The 17,766-nt window shown below is 33.7% G+C and overlaps 1 protein-coding gene across 5 annotated transcripts; it reads right to left on the reverse strand.

Moving 5' to 3' along the window:
- Positions 1-605: 605 nt before the first annotated feature.
- On the reverse strand, positions 606-9,440 carry LOC120142194. Of its 5 annotated transcripts, none has more exons than XM_039156933.1 (16): positions 9,352-9,440; positions 8,302-8,621; positions 7,638-7,878; positions 7,060-7,331; positions 6,214-6,381; positions 5,295-6,050; positions 5,119-5,213; positions 4,605-4,670; positions 4,384-4,472; positions 4,227-4,292; positions 3,462-4,061; positions 3,231-3,302; positions 2,863-2,933; positions 2,732-2,789; positions 1,483-1,750; positions 606-1,288 (listed from the first exon to the last, which is right to left on the reverse strand). In XM_039156933.1, exons 2-16 carry the CDS (start codon positions 8,577-8,579, stop codon positions 714-716), a joined length of 3,675 nt encoding a protein of 1,224 aa, XP_039012864.1. In that variant the 5' UTR covers positions 8,580-8,621; positions 9,352-9,440; the 3' UTR covers positions 606-713. The 5 variants fall into 5 exon arrangements, with proteins under 5 accessions (XP_039012864.1, XP_039012867.1, XP_039012865.1 ...); XM_039156936.1 differs by having other exon boundaries at positions 8,302-8,671; XM_039156934.1 differs by having other exon boundaries at positions 8,302-8,674.
- Positions 9,441-17,766: the final 8,326 nt, after the last annotated feature.

Below are 17,766 nucleotides of genomic sequence, written 5' to 3' on the forward strand. Positions count from 1 at the left end.
AAATAGTGACTTAATTGAATTGTAATTATTCCTAAATATATAAGGTAAAATTATATATATTTTCGGGTCGGGTCGGGTCGGTTATTTTTCACCCTAAACCCGAACTCGACCCGACCCGAATATCACACTTAAAAAAACCGACCCGACCAAAATAAAGTTTCACCCGATCCGATCCGACCCGACCTAAATATATGAATTAAAACCCAACCCGAAATAATAAAAAAATATTTTTATTCAATATATTTTTATATGTTTGTTAGTTGGAGTCATGAGGGATTCTAATTCCCTTTGAAAACTTGAACCAAACATGAGAAAGTTGTGAAATTAGATTTTAATTCTCTTTAATTCCAAGGGATTCCTGCGAACCAAACGCCACCTTAGTGTACATACACTAAGATGATGTTTTAACAATAGTAACAACTAACAAACACATTTTTCATTTTATAATTCAAATTTTAATATTTAAATCCTCATCTGTATAATAAATATTTGAAAAATAAATATCCAAAAATATATCCATAGCCGTTCATAATCTAAAACTCAAATCTAACGTAATATTCAAATCCAATTTTTTTTTTTTTTTGAATATGCATAGACCGACCAAATTGGGTTGAATAATTGATTTTATACACAGAAAAATGAATCATAGTTACACTTGCTCTGTTCGGATAGGCTGCTAAATTAGAAACCTAACTTATTAGATAAATACAATATTAGAATGCAAACTTCAAATCAGAGAGATCATCCATCGGTATTTCTAAACCTATTGAATCATGGTCTTGCAAGCCATCCTCATCGAAGTTTAGCCACGAACTCAGATCTCGAGGACCACCAAGCTCATTTGGAACACCCAATTCTTCCATCGTATCCAACTCGTTTAGTTGCAAGTTTCCAAAATCCATTCCCTCCTCTGTTTCTTTACTTGAATTCTGATGAATCTTATCCGTAGGCTTCAAAGTTTCTGTAAGCCTTCCGTTGAATCCATTTCCACAACTCGATCGATGACTGTTCTTTTGATTGGCGTTTGCCTTTGTTTTCCGTTCCTCCTTTGAACTAGTATTTTGTAAATTCTCTCTGCTTTGCTCCCTTCCGTTTACTCTTCCGACACTGCCATCAAGAGTCGATGTTACCCTAGACGAAGCACTACCAACAACATCATCGATAAGTACTTCCCTCTTCCTCCCTTTGTTCAACACAGATCCATACTTGGAAACAACGTGCTCAGATGATTGAATGGCTGGAAGAGCCTCCGAGGAATCATTCCTCTCATAAGTACTCGAAACAGCAACTGTGGCAAAAGTGAAATAAACACGAATAAGCTGCTTAAAAGTTAAATGAGGCACGTATCCAAGCATTTGACTCGGTAAACAAGACTTTGTAACAATTTTTTCTTTTATGATTGAGAGAATAATGCTCTCAAATCCTAATAAAATCTAAATTATTGGCATATAATGCCATTAGAAAAGGTAGAATTTTCGATACCCGAGCCCCTGGCTTCTGCTTGGTGGTTGGAAGTTTCATTACAAATATTACTAGCAGTTCCGGAGCCAATGCAATCTACAGATTTTGCTTCATTGCTGCGTGGAGGTACAGAAAACATGATATCTTGCAAAGCAGGTTCGCTAAAGCAACTATTGCCTGTCTGTTCAAATTTCCGACATCTCTCAACAGTTCGCTTCACAAAAGCTAATGCAACTTGTTTTGACACCTTACGAACTGCACTTTTTGACAAATTACTCCTACGACATGCCTGCATTAATTGTTTGTAAAATTAAATCAATTATAATAAACACCTCGCTCCAAACCACTTTAGATATAAAACGATAAACCATTCGGCACCATAAGGCGAGATGTTACAACCATTCTCATCTAAATCAACAATTAAGTATGTCAGGCCTGCATCTATAAAACACACCAATAAATAGCCAAATACCAGACTAATACTGAATTGACTACATAGCGAGAAAAGTTCCATGCCATGCAACTTTATAAAGAAAACATGCTTAGTAGCAAATGCACTTGAGAAAGTGCCTTGGATTTTTACAATCTAGGGCCATAATATTTCCATTATCATGAAGACAGTAGAAAATCTACAAAAAGGGAACTGGTCCACAATAGTGGGTCAAGGGTTAAACAGTTCAGCTAATTTAGTTGTCAGTTCGCTTGATTTTCTAAAAACCAACATGAGCAACTGCTACCATTGTAATTGTATAAAATATTTAAAGGACTAAGAGTATATAAACAATAAATAAAGACCAGGTAAAACATTTCTCCCAGTTCCAAGCTCAATTTAGCCACTTCTGACTTGTCTCTAGAACACTGGAATTGTACTTGTCAATATAAAGTCTCTTCACATTACTTATGTACTGTGTCTGACATTACAAAAAATTGAACATTTCCTTTAAAAACTGCAGAGCATTGTCACCATAGAGCTAGATTATCAACCTAAATAGTTAGCAACCAAATAAATGTTTGACAGTTTGCTGTCCATATAAAATACTAATTTCCTAGACACTCGTTTAAAAGAATGGCCAAAATGACATCAACTTGTTGGCAGTTCTTGCATGCGATGACTCTCACACCTTCACTTATCATAGAGAAACTTGTAAAAAGTAGAAATTTGGATTTAAAAAGGCAATCACATGAAAGGATAAATGGAAAAGAACTAAGCATCAAAAGCTCCAAAGATAATAATTAGAAACAACAAATGCACAATGGATCTGAGAAGTACCAAACGACTCCTGTAAGCCGTCTCAATTAATTGGTCCATTGCAACATGCTCAATGTCCCTGCAAAGCAAATCACATTAGTTGAAGCACAATTCATTAAATTATCAATAACAAGATCATCTGGTTATCCCACCTTTTTTCTACATCTCTCCCATTCTCAATAGCTTTATCAATCTTCCCCAACTTCTTCTTCTTCTGCCGAATCTGAGAATCAATACAAAAAAGAAAAAAGTGTAAATAGCAAAAGGAGTTTAAATATGTTGGATTCTTCTTCTTCTTCTTCTTAATATTTGAATATGCAAAAGAAATAAAAAAATTGTAAAAACAAAAGGATGGTAAATAAAATTTTAATATGTTATTTAACATCAAAAGGAGTTTCAATTAAGCACAAAAAGAAATAGATTTTGGGTTAGTAAATAGCAACAGGCTAATGTCAAATGTGCTTTAAATAATCCAAACTGAAGTTACTTGTGACAACAGGTAAGAGTTATGAACAGCAACCTGTTGATAGAGACATTCATTAAGTTCAACAACATTTTTATTTATTGCTTCCTCCCCCTCCGCCAAATCAGGCTGCAAAAAGGCAAAAGCAAATTAATAAAAGTTAAATCATACAAGATAACAGCACAAAAAATTGACATCCAACATACAGGGGTGTGTGTATTCCTGGAACCGAAAGAAGGAAAGTTATTTAGATTAACCAATCAATCTTAGCATGACAGAAAAACTCACCAAGGACTCGGGATAAATACCAATACTATTCAATTCTAGCAAAAGCTTGTCATCCATACACATCAACTGATACTGGCAGTCAAAAGAGCTGTCAGAAACATTTATTTCCTTATGTTGGAGCTGACCCATGTCAGTTGAACATATTTCACTTATGGGACCCGTATCCATATGTGATAAATCACCATCTCCCAGCCACCGTTCACTGCTATGTAATGAATTAGACATGCTGCAGTTCCTAAATGTGTTTGATGCAACACTCACATCGCCAGACATCCTGTCTAACAGAGAGTTCTTCTGACACTGAAAATCTGGGTTTGACTCTACTTCAGATTCAATTCTGTCTCTATCTCTAAATTCAACATCCATCAGGTTGCATGAACCACAATGGGAATCATCACTTGCATAGTGAAGCGACATGTTCTTTGCTTCATTGCGGTGGTAAATTTCTTCACTTTCATCTTCTTCAATCAAAGCAGAAAGAACTCTTTGATATAAAGGAGTAGTCTTGTCAAACTTTTTTATATCAAATCTTTCACTTGCAGCATTAATTTTGGCCACTTCTTCAACGGAATCAGGCGCATCTTTCTGCACAGCAACACCCTGAGTAATGGATGAGTTCCAATCAACCTTAGCCAACAAAGTTTGACTTAGTTTCTAGTTACACTTCCTTCTCTTTTTACATCTTTTAAGATTAACATGCTCATATTTATAGCTGATTAAATTGGTCTGGTTTTAGGAAGAGAAACATAAGATGATGGAGTTTACCAAAACATTAAATCCATCTCCAAAAATTTGAGACAAACTCTCATCAAGTTCTTCTGCCAAACTTAGCTGATGCAACATCAAAACAGCAGTTTAGGAAACTGTGATGAACTAACCACAAAGTTTCAATGAATAATAAAAATGTTTGGCCATATAGTACCTGTTGCCTGACGTAAGATGTGTCCTCTGAGCTCAGTGAATTAAAAATAGATCCCATTTTCTTCCAGAAAGGACCAGAACAAGAAAGACCTACAGAAACAAGAAATATATAACAATATATACCCTAATAAAAACTAGATTTACATAAGGCATTTGATTTCATTCATTTTTTTTTGTTTATTTTGGGGGAAGGGGAGTTGAATCATTGGAAAAGATGCATACCACTAGCTTTACGCGCAGAAGTGGCAGCTGCAAATAGTTCATCATGGTCATCATCATCAGATTCACCTGAAAAGGGCATCCCAAATACATCATCATCAAATGAACAGACCATAAAGTTTCAGGGATTTTCAACCACGTTTCAGCTAGTTTGGCAGTTCACAAAAGGTGCAAATACATATGCATGTAGATAAGTGTCTTAGTACAGTTATTTCCAAAAAATGAAAATTAAACAACAACATATCTCAAAAAAAAAATTAATTCCATGCAAGAACACACATATAACTTGTTGATAGCTAAACACACACAGTAAAACTGAGACCAAAATATTTGTCAAAACGATAATGTCAAGTAGAAGAGGAGGTATCGAAGTCACCATTGATGCACAGCTTTAACATAGGTAACAACCATGCAGAACGATTAGATTTAGATTTCCATCAACATCAAAAGATTCAATACTCTTCTATGTTTGACATATATGCAGCTAGTATCATCGGCCTAATAAGCAGTCAAATACCTGTGAAATCTGAAGAAACATTATTTAGCATCGAACCAACACGAGTTGAGGCCTTGCGATCTTTCAGCTTTTTGGAAGGTGGGCGACCTGTTTTACTGAACCAGAGAATTCATGATTCATTCATCAGATTTCCACAAGACATATGAACAACTTAATACTAAGAGCCAGATAAGAACCTTCTATTTTTGTCGGAAGCAGATCTCACACTTTGAATTATCTTGGTCGTTTTAAGATTGTCTGACTTCTCCCTTATAGGATGTACACTTGGTTTTGTCAAGGGTGATGCACTGCTTCCATTCCTTCCTTGCTTTCGAACTCCATCTCCAATTTCATTTGTAATTTTATTCTTCCTTGTGGGCAAAAAGAAAGCCTCAGCTTTCTGAGATGCAGGAATAGTAACCTCACAAGTATCAATTCCTTTTTCTTTTGATTTGTTATTTCCGGCCCCTGATTCTTCACTCTCAGATAACCCAAATGGAGAAGAGACGTTCTCAAGTTCCCGCTTTATATTTGGAGGAGCATTATCTACATTGCTGCGAAGAAGAGATCCACCAGTTCCAATAGATGCCCTAGCACCAAAATCAGGTGTTGCAAAGCCTTGAGATGAAATCTGAGCTTCAGCATTAGCCACAGGGGACACTAAATTCGCTCTCCTTGTTCGTGAGATCTTATGTGGTCTCTGACCACCCCACTGGGATATAGCATGTGATGGTGAATCTGTAGACATTGGACGTTTTTTATTGTTCACAACACCTGAAGCTTGGATCTTATTTAGATTAGGCTGTTCCCAACCCTGCAAAGCTCCTGATGATAGGTGTACTTTAGAAGATGAGTCTAACACCATGATGGACCCAGTTCTTGGTGCCCTGGAAACCTTCCCTTTTAGCATTGTACTCGAGCCACATGCTTGATTGTCCTCCTGAAGACTTGCCCTAACAAACATTTCCATTAAAAATATCAATAATAAATAAGAAGAAAACATTAAAAGAAAATCATACATCGAAAAAATAAAATGCAAATTTTGATGAACATTAATTATGCAAGGTTCCTGCTCACAGTACAGATTGCTAGAACTAAAATGGTAAAGGAACATACTTATTATTTGTTTTTACTACAACCCTCTGCTCCAACATAGCTGCACGATCCCGTGGAATAGATGTACTCTCCAATTCATTCCTGAGTACTGTATTCGCCTCTGAACCAGCAGCTTCAAATGAACCATGTGGCCTGTTAATTCCACCAACTCCAGATGAAGATTTCGATCTGCATGCATAAAACAATGAACAGGAGCAGTTTTAAGACTCGTACATAAAAGCTTTATGTAATGGCTGAAAAATTATATGATCAGAGTAAATTGTATCTTATAAACATCAAATCTAAATTTGATAATCATTTCCAAAAAATAGACCTTAGGATACATGCGCAAAAATGTCTTCATTTTCATTAATGCCTTATCAAACATTTTAAAATGTCATATCAGCAAACGAGCAATCACAATCATATGCTCTATACTAGAACTAAAAGCAGGTAAAATAGAAACACTAAGTCAATTATTACTGAGTGACAACCAAAGAAAACTTGTGAGCATGGGGATCTGTCAATCCAAAATATAATACAATTTATTAAGCATAAATTTTGCATGATTGACTATCATAATGCTACATGGTGTAGCAATTTTATCTAAAAGCCTCTATAAGTCTTCCATATACTAAACATGATTCACAAAGTTTCACATTATGAATGACGATTGCAACCATAAAATCTATAAGCATTAAATAGTAAAACAGAATGTTTCTTCAACAATTGCTATAACACTGCCAATTTGATTCATAAGAATTAAAGCACATCCAGAGACGGACACAAAAGCCACTTTTTCCTCATCACCAATGTATCCACAATTAAATCAGCAACTACAAAAAAAGATCAACCCTATACAATCACCTGAAACCAAGTGTATCACATGACTGCAACTTTGATTCAGAGATCAGCTTTGGTTGACTAGCTCGTCTTATATCGCGACCAGCATTGGCAATTCTATTTCCTACAGCTGCAACAGACCGTTTCCTTTTCATCTTTGCCTCCCACCCTTCACCTGGCAATCTGCGGATCTTTTCTTCAATTTGAGCAGAACCCCCATTAACAGCTGGAAGCACATCACCATCCTTTTCTACTACCCCCTGCTGCCTTGGATTCACAGCAGTCCTGTTATCAGCCTGTTCTCATGTAAAAATAAAGGCAGAGAAAACAAGGGAAATAAATTAATGAATCGTACGCTAAAAAATAAGAGAAAAAAATGGTCTAGTCAAACTATGTGTTATGTTTCTGGCTTATTTTCATATTTTTAAAAAATTAAATAGTACATTCAATTATGGTTACAACCAAAACAAAATGACTGATAGACAACAGGAAACTTTATTCAGTGCTGAAGAAAGATCAACTGATTTTTCTTTTTTCAAGAATATATGCCAAGATTAAATAGGTTGAAGCATGATTATATTCCAGCAATCATAGAGAAATACCCGTAAATCGGAAAATGACGTGCGTACACGCTTGTTGAGCCCCACACCCTTTGGCCTATCCTCTGGTCTTCGGTTCATTATTTCATGAGTGTTTCTATTAATCTGGCTTCCCACCTTTGCAATGGTTACTCCACTAGTTCTCTCATTCAAAATATCACTTCGTTGCTGCTTCTTTGAGGCTAAGGCTTCTCTATACCTTTCCAATTTAAAAATAGACTCCTGCAACTTCTTCACTCTATCCCTGATACAAAGAAAATGTATATTTAATTACACAACGGTAAAACATGCACAAGTACAAGCTCAGAAAGATGAACTGCAAGAAGAAGCACTATAATTAATGGCATGTTCATATCGTCCACCAGAGACAAATACTCAAGTGGCAAGGACATTTGAAGCTGGGATATCTACATTGCACATAGAGAAAATATGCCGCATGTGCAACATGTTATATGTGCATTGCATGCATCATAAAAATCATGTACCATGTTGCTGTTATTTGGCAGATCTGTTTCTAGTTATATAGTACCTACCTAAGATTCCATTGTCACCACAATTACAATAAGAAGTCGCTACACTAACTCATGAAGGAAACCATGCACCATAAAACATAAACCATTCAAAAATTTCGCTGGGTGGTAGTAATATCAGAGAAAAAAACCTATACCTGGCCTTTCTTGAAACATCTTGAACACTTTCCTTAAAGTTCTTAAGCTCCTCCGTTGCCACAGGAGGGGAAAGTTTGGAGTGTGGAACTCCAAAAGAGTGATCCCCTGATGTACTACTTCGAAGAGCAAGACCTAGAACACGGCTTAGTTCTCCAGGCCGTGTATATTTCTGACTCCCCAATGTAATCGGCTCCAGAGGCAAACACTGAAGCAATGGTGGCATATCAGAGGGCAATCCTGCATTCCCTCGGCTTAAATTATTCCCAGAACTTAACATTTTCTTCTTCTATGTCAATCTCCTGACTTTGAACTTCCAAATCTGCACACATGAACCCAAGACTCTTACCCACAAAAGCCAAGTAACTCATTCTCCTATCCCCTTACATACTGTTTAATTCTTGCCGTTTGCTTTGGAATTTGAAAGCTTGAAAATTATAAGCTACGATTACTTTTATACAGAACAATTAAATTAGTTTTTTACAATTTGATTTAGCTTTTCGGCATTTTTTGAGCAAAAGCATCAAGCAAACAGAGCCTTAGCAAATTGTATCAATCAACCTTTTAAAACATATAAGTTATAACTGAACTTTACAACAAACAAGAAAAAACATATTTAAAACCAGAAATATATGCCAAATAACGGCAATCAATAACTATTTCTTTCTTTTCCCCATTTTTCAACTTTTTTCAACGACCAAAGCAATAAACTTTGTTTATTTTACGTCAAAAGCCAAAACCCCTCTTTGCCAAATAAGTTCAAGTAAAGAAGGAAGGAACAACAATGACTATCTAAATTACCTTTGAAGCGAAATTACAAATAAACGAACAAAAATTAAAACGAAAAAATAATTCGACTTCTCTTCCGTCACCTTCTTCAACTTTCAACTAGGGAAAGTAAGATTTAAAAAGATGAATGAAAATTATTGAAAATTTTAGAAACTAAGATGAAAACCCTAACATGAGAAAGAGAGAACCGGAGGAAAGAACTGAATTTGAAGTGAAATTAAGGAAAAAGAAAAAGAAATTAGAGCGTTTATAGATTGAATTACCTGAGAATCACCGTAGTAAATCGGAGATCAAAATCAGGAAAATATTTAGGGCGAAAAGAAAAGGGAAAAGCGGGAGTGCTTATTATGTAATACTCCTACCCGCCCACTTAAACATGTCTGTTATTAAAACTTTCTTTTTTTAATTTATTTTAAGTTTGATTCATTACTATTTAAAATTTATTATTGAAAAGAATATAAAAATATTTTTTAAAATATTCAATCAAGTAATTTTAAAATATAAAATTTAATTTTTAAAAATTTAAAATAATTATAATAAAAATTTAATATTTTTATTTTTATTTTTAAAAAGTTAATAATAAATAGATTTAATGGGGGTAAAATTCGGCAAACTCAACGAGATAATGCGTTGAATTTTTTTTTCAGGAGATAGTGCCCTCGCCAGATTAACTGGTCAGATGATGCCCTCTACAGTCCCGGGGGTATGTCGCCATGCACGCCCAGCGACCTACGTAGGTCGCCAAAGGTCGCCATGCAGTCCATGCTTAGCTTGAACAATGTTGGTGGTTTAGACATGGCCCTTTCCTTCTACCCTGAGTGTGCAAATGATCACATGTCTCATTACAAATTCGTCCTCGCAATTGAAGCATTTGCCAAGCATGGATTGCATGGAGTCTCTGCATGGCTGTGCATGGCGGCATGGCAACGTGGCATGGGTCTGGACGAGGTTGGAGTCTCTGCATGGTTGTGCATGGCAGCATGCAACGTGGGTAGGTCGCCAGGGAATCCCAGCGACATTGTAGGTCGCCAGGGCATCCCAGCGACATTGTAGGTCGCCAAGGGATCCCAACGACCTATGCCTTTGCCCTACTCTACTGCCTCTGCGCCTCTGCTCCCATGCAGCGTGAAATCAACTGCATTATTGCAGCACTTATTGCTGCATTATTGCAGCCCGTGAACGTGAATGACTCGGCCACCTATAATTGAAGCAAAATATGCCCGGTTGTTGTATTATATATTGGATGGATGGGGTTAACGAGTGAAACAATTAAGAGAGAAAGAAAGGGAGAAAATAGCAAAGGAGAAGATAGCAGAGAAAAGAGGAGGAAAAAGAAAGGGAGAGCACAACATCGAGGTAAGTTTTTTTAAATTAGTTTATTATTTTAAATTATTAGTTTGTTAGTTTATGGTTTAAGTTAAAACAAAATTTTAGTTAATTATATAATTTGTTTGTTTGATGGTTATATATTAAAAAATAATTAATTAGTGTGTTAGTTAGTCTAATATTTAATTAGTTTGTAGTTAGTTAAATAGTTAAGTTATATTTTGGTTGTTGAATTTATATTATATAAAAAACTAGTTTATTAGTAGTTTAAGTTTTATTATAATAAAAAATAGTTTATTAGTTTAAGTTATATAAAAGAATAATTATTTAAATTAGTTTATTGTTATAAATTATTAGTTAATTAGTTTATTATTATAAATTAGGGTAAAACAAAAAATTAGTTAATTAGTTTGTTAGTTTAAGTTATATTATTGTTAGTTTAAGTTATATCATATAGAAATAAAAATTTATTTAATTAGCATGTTTGATAGTTACATATTAATAAAAATATTTAGTTAGTTTGTTAGTCGTTAGTTATATATAAAAAATATGTAATTAGTTTGTGTTAGTTAAATAATTAAGTTATATTTGTTTGTTGAATTTATATTATATAAAAAAATTAGTTAATTAGTTTTTTAGTAGTAAATTATAATTAAAAATCATTTATTAGTTTAATTTATATTAAAGAATAGTTTATTAGTTAACGTTATATTAAAGACTAGTTTATTAGTTGTTTAAGGGAAAATTTACGTTTAACTTATATTTTAAAAAGTTTAGTTTGTTAGTTTATTAGTTTAATATATTATAAGTTATTATATTAAATTTTTTTGTTGTGTTGTAAAATAGTTAGTTAGTTAGATTATATTAGTTATATTAAATGAATTTTTAAATACTGTTGTTTACTTTTTTTACAGATTCATTCCAATGGCTGACCAAATTTCACTGCTGAGACTTATCAATGAACATATTTCAAGTTATTTGGGAATAATGGTGAATAAAATATTTGTTTAATGAATTATAATTAATAAATATTTGAATATTATTTTATGATTGTGATAAATTTTTTGAAATATTTAATTGCAGGAGGACGAGCAGCGAGTCCTTCGTCATCGGCTACATAAAGTACCCAAGCCACACAGATTGATAGAATAAAACTTGCAGGAGGCTGGATTTTGGTATGTAACATTTGTGCGAGATTACAAGTTGGTCCCAGGTTTGATCAGTGCCTTGATTGAGCGTTGGAGACCAGAAACGCACACATTTCATTTGCCGTGTGGCGAATGTACGATAACTCTGGAGGATGTGGCATTGCAACTCGGGGTCCAAACAAATGGGATGCCAGTGGTAATGTCACATGAGTTTAATAATGTAGCACAACTTTGTAGCTTGTTTCTTGGGAAAACGCCCGTACCACCAGAGTGTAAATGGTGGTGTGTGAGGTTGTCATGGTTGAAGAATGAATTTCAGCTTCAACCAAATAGTACGGAGCACGAAATTATATATGCAACATGAGCATATATATTACAGTTGATTGGGGGTATTTTAATGCCGGATAAATCCGGTAGTTATGTTCACACTCAATATCTTCTTTTTTTAAGAAATTTTGAGAATAGTAGGCAATATAGCTGGGGATCGGCGATATTGGCATTCTTGTATCGTGAGATGTGCAAGGCGTCATTAGTCGTGAATGATAATAATACAACAGAAATCGGTGGATGTCTGTTGCTACTACAGTCATGGGCTTGGCATAGACTTCCGTTTCTGACACCGATTAGTCGGACTGCGGTTGACTTTCTGCTTACCGGAAGGTAATATGAATTCTATATTTTAATATAAAATATTAATTATAAAATAAAAATGATCATATTTTTGTTTTGATTGATATACAGATGGAGGCATAAAATTGAAGGCACGGGGTTGGTGCACAACAACATTAAAGAGTTCAGGCTGAAGATCGACATTAAGGCAAAAAAGGAGGTATGTATAATATGTTATTTTTAATTATTATTTAAAATAACTATATTATTTGATTTAAATAAATTTTATTGTTTTTGTAATTTTACAGTTTAATTGGAGACCATACATGAATGAAGAAATACTTACGTTGATACCGCACGATATTTTAGATGGGTTTCAATATTGGTGTGATGTTACACCATTGATCAATTTTGCGTTTGTTGAGATCTAATTTGGGGATAGAGTGTTGAGGCAATTCCACTTCCACCAACCTATTCCGCGGAGTCCATGAGATCATGACCTCCTCCAAATCTTAGATGGTCGTCGTCAGGTGAATTGGGTTGAGACGCATGACCAGCTGCACAGATTTGATGGTCGTCGTAAAGAAAATGTTAATTGGGTTGAGAAGCATGCAACCTACATTAATGCTTAGAATAATAGGGCTTCATTCATGCCAACTCTTGACGACATTCAAGACGACGACTTTAATTTTGAGACTTCGGCTTACCTTGCTTATTTTTTGGATAATGGAAAGCCATTCTTGACAACAATTGTAGAGAGGCGACAATTTTTGAGGTTTAAGAAAAGATTTGGTAAAACTGAATACTCTCTACCAAGTGGGAGTGGGAGTTCATCTCAACAACCTGAAGCGGAAATGACCGATGTGGATAATAGCGCACCACAATCGTTCGGCGATGCATACATACCAGAGTTTATGCAGCCTGATGCATCAATCTACTCTCCCATGTTTTCGTCGACGTATGACTTTGAACACATGTCAGTTCAAATGCCCCCAACGAATGAGGAGGATGGGTACCATACTCCTGAGCAACCGCAACGGCCACAACGCATCAGACGTCCGCCCCAACATTATCATTCAACAACACCCCGATATCGACAACAATTGTAAACTAGTTTGTTATTTGTTACAAATTTAATATTGACATTAGACTAGTTTTTTCAAACCTTAACAAATTTGACATATTTATAATGATTTTTAGTATCAAATCATTATTATAATTTCATTACTAGTTATGTAACGAAAATATGGTTAATTGAACCAAACATTGTTCATTGTTCAAGTCGTAAATCATTACTATCAAATCATTACTAAATCATTAATATCAAATCATTAAATATTAATAATAAATTATTATTACTAATCTTTACTATCAAATCATTAAAAATTAATAATAATTTCATTATTACTAATCATTACTATTAAATCATTAAAAAGTAATAATAATTTAATTATTACTAATAATTACTATCAAATCATTAAAAATTAACAATAATTTCATTATTACTAATCATTACTAAATCATTAATATCAAATCATTAAATATTAATAATAATTTCATTATTACTAATCATTACTAATCATTGCTATCAAATCATTAAAAATTAATAATAATTTCATTATTACTAATAATTACTAAATTATTTTTATCAAATCATTAAAAATTAATAATGATTTTATTATTACTAATCATTACTAAATCATTACTATCAAATCATTAAAAATTAATAATAATTTCATTATTACTAATCATTACTAAATCATTAATATCAAATCATTAAATATTAATAATAATTTCATTATTACTAATCATTACTAATCATTACTATCAAATCATTAAAAATTAATAATATTTTCATTATTACTAATCATTACTAAATCATTATTATCAAATCATTAAAAATTAATAATGATTTCATTATTACTAATCATTACTAAATCATTACTATCAAATCATTAAAAATTAATAATAATTTCATTATTACTAATCATTAATATCAAATCATTAATATCAAATTATTAAATATTAATAATAATTTCATTATTACTAATCATTACTAATATTACTATCAAATCATTAAAAATTAATAATAATTTCATTATTACTAATCATTACTAAATCATTATTATCAAATCATTAAAAATTAATAATGATTTCATTATTATTAATCATTACTAAATCATTACTATCAAATTATTAAAAATTAATAATAATTTAATTATAACTAATCATTACTATCAAATCATTAAAAATTAATAATAATTTCATTATTACTAATCATAACTATCAGATTACTATCAAATCATTAAATATTAATAATAATTTCATCATTACTAAATCTTATAAATACATAGAAATTCATAGAAATACATATATCATTACTAATGATGAGGCCTATATCTTGGTAAATTAGGACAATTGTTTTTTGAATGACCTTCACCCCTACATAATCCGCATCTCTTTGCTTGACCTCTCTCTCTAGCATGGAAATCCATACTGGTATGAATACGAGTGGACTCAGGTCGACCCTTTGGACTTCTACGAAGCATTGGATTTGGCAGCCATTCGTCATGATCTTTTCTGGGCCAATATGATTCATTCGGTATCTGTCTGAACGCATAGCTGTAGACATTTAATATCCTACGTAAGTGAAAGCACTCATCAACATAAGTATATGCGCTTACACCAGCATGCATACATGCAGCGACTGCATGAGCACATGGATATTTCCATGCTTGAAAACGACCACAATCACACCATTTCTGTCGTAAATCAACTCTAAATGTTTGGTCTTCTCCTCCGACGTTACGGCGCATGCACGACACGACAAAAGTATGACCAACTCGGTCGAAATTATGAACAACCATTGATGTTGCCAATCGCTCATTTGCTTCCATTTATTCCACCACTGTAGGAGCCCAAGTTTTACCTCTATTTATAAGACCTCTATTTATTTGCCTTTGTCCGACCAAACTTTAGCCAATCTAAAGTACGTCTCTTTCATCACACTCGCAATTGGGAGATGGCGTGTACCTTTTAGTACCGAATTAATGGCCTCAGCAAGGTTTGTGGTCATATGTCCGTATCTCCGACCTTCATCGTATGCTTGTGACCATTTTTCCCGCGGTATTTTTGAAGCCCACTTCCAAACACGCTGATCATCGTAAAATACCTTCAAATTCTCCAATCTCTTGTCAAAATTTGGTCGACGTAGTTCGTATCCTGTTTCATAATATACTGTGTTAAACCGTAATTAAAAAAAATCATGTAAAAATGCACAAATATTGAAAATAAAACTTACCCATGCTGACTATCTCGCTACGAATGTGTGCGTTATGAAATTGGTCGATACTATTCTTGCCAATATGACGGATACAAAATGTCGGATATGCATACGAAGGTATCCAACGACTTCCTGGTCGTTCAATTGCCGCCAAAATACCCGTTCCTCTATCGGATATCAAGCAAACTCCATCTTCACGAACGACATATTGACGTAGATTGGTCAGAAAGAAATCCCAAGCATCTATTGTCTCTCCCTCAACAATGGTGAATGCAATTGGGAAGATATTTTGCTCACCATCTTGAGCAACTGCCATCAAAAGTACATGCCTATATTGACCATACAACCACGTACCATCTACTTGGATCATACGTTTGCAAAATGGAAATCCTTCAATACCAGCCTTGAATGCCCAAAATAGTCTATGAAATATTTTCTTCCCTGGCAGAAGTTAACCTTCTTCGTCATATGCGGGCATGGTTTGAGACTTCACTATGGTTCCTAGGATAAATCGCTTCATTGCTTGTAGCAAATGTGGTAGCTCATTGTACGATGTATCCCAATCTCCATACGTCAGCTTCATTGCCTTCATCTTCGCATTCCACACCTTGCCATATTTTACTTGATATCCAAATTGGCTTCGAATAGATATAGCTAACACTGAACAAGATATCCTTGGATCTTTTTCAACCATCGCCTTCACGTATTCACATATTACATCGGAGTCCAATAGTCGGTGGTCTTGTTCGATGAAGTTTCGCAAACATGTGTGCGAACCATTGTACCTCGTGATGACCCAAACATCGTGCCTTTGATTTTTCGACACTCTGATCTTCCACTTGCACTCTAGGCCATATTTTACACACTTCGCGTATAGGGTTTTCTTGTTGGACTCTGCAACATGGATATCAACATGGCATTTTATGCAGTACTCTTTAATCGCCAGGGTAGCTTCATTTTTTCCTCTGAATTGCACCCCGACTGAAAATTCACCAGAATTATCGAATGATTCAGTCATTTGGTATGGAGGTAAATGTGGCATGTCTGGGAATTCAGGTGCCCTCATCGCATCATAGTCTATCTCGTACATGTGAGGAGTAGCTTCATACGGTGCCAGAACTTCATCAATTGCACCTCCACCAAAAATATTTTCGTCGCCGCCCAAAACGGGTTCTTCGGTTTCTTCATCTTCGCTTGAATCATCATGAATTTCTCCCCATCGATTTTCAGCGTCAATATCAACAACCAATTCCGGTATGTTTCTCATCTCATACTCTTCTGTTGCATATGTCCCCCCGACTTCATTTACACTTTCCAATAGTGCCATAAAACTGTTCGAGAACCTGTATGTCGGCTCCTCAAACTGACTATATAAAGTCATTTCAGATGAATTTTGAGCCACACCTCTTGATGACCCATGAACATCACATATGTTATGCACATCAACAAATAACTCAATAACTGCTATATTGGTTGACTCATGTAATCCAACCATGGTTCCAATATCATCATCTTCTTCAAGTGGAACTGCAACATATTTGACTGGGTTGGGGCATATCATAAACCTATACCTCAAACCATCAACTGCAACTCAAATTTTTCTTTCTATCTTATGCTTCATTTCTATAAATGTGATGTCTTTTTTGAACATCATATTTATTGGTTTTTCAGACTGAAAAACTACTCCGATCTCATTTTCCATAATCTGTCCATTATAATGGACAATCGTGAAAAAGTTGTTGCTCATTTCCTTTCCTTTCATTTCCTTTATTGTTTCTTTCTTCGAATCAATATGTACGTGGAAAAATGTTGTGGAATAATGCTCTGTACGTGTAAAAATTTTTTTTCTTTAAACAACAATAAATTAAAAAAATTAAATTTATATAATTTAATATATTATAATATAACTTAAACTAATAAACTATTTCTTTATTATAATATAATTTAGTTAAAATAACAAACTAACAAACTAATTAAGCACTAATTAACTTTTTTAATATTTTAACTTAAACTTCAACAAACAACCTAATATACGTTTAAACACACTAACAAATTAATTAAATATTTTTTACATTTAATAACTTAAACTAAGAAACTAATTAACTAATTTTTTATATAATCTAATATATAACTTAAACTAACAAATTAATATAATATAACTTAAACTAACAAACTAATAATTTATACTAACAAACTAATTAACTAAAATTATGTTTTATCCTAAACCCTAAACTAACAAACTAATTATTTCATAATTTCATATTAATAAACTAAATTAAACAATTAAAAATTACCTCACGAACGATGTTTGA

The sequence above is a fragment of the Hibiscus syriacus genome, unplaced genomic scaffold, assembly GCF_006381635.1.
Source record: "Hibiscus syriacus cultivar Baekdansim isolate YM2019G1 unplaced genomic scaffold, ASM638163v2 tig00110819_pilon, whole genome shotgun sequence".
Taxonomy (NCBI): domain Eukaryota; kingdom Viridiplantae; phylum Streptophyta; class Magnoliopsida; order Malvales; family Malvaceae; genus Hibiscus; species Hibiscus syriacus.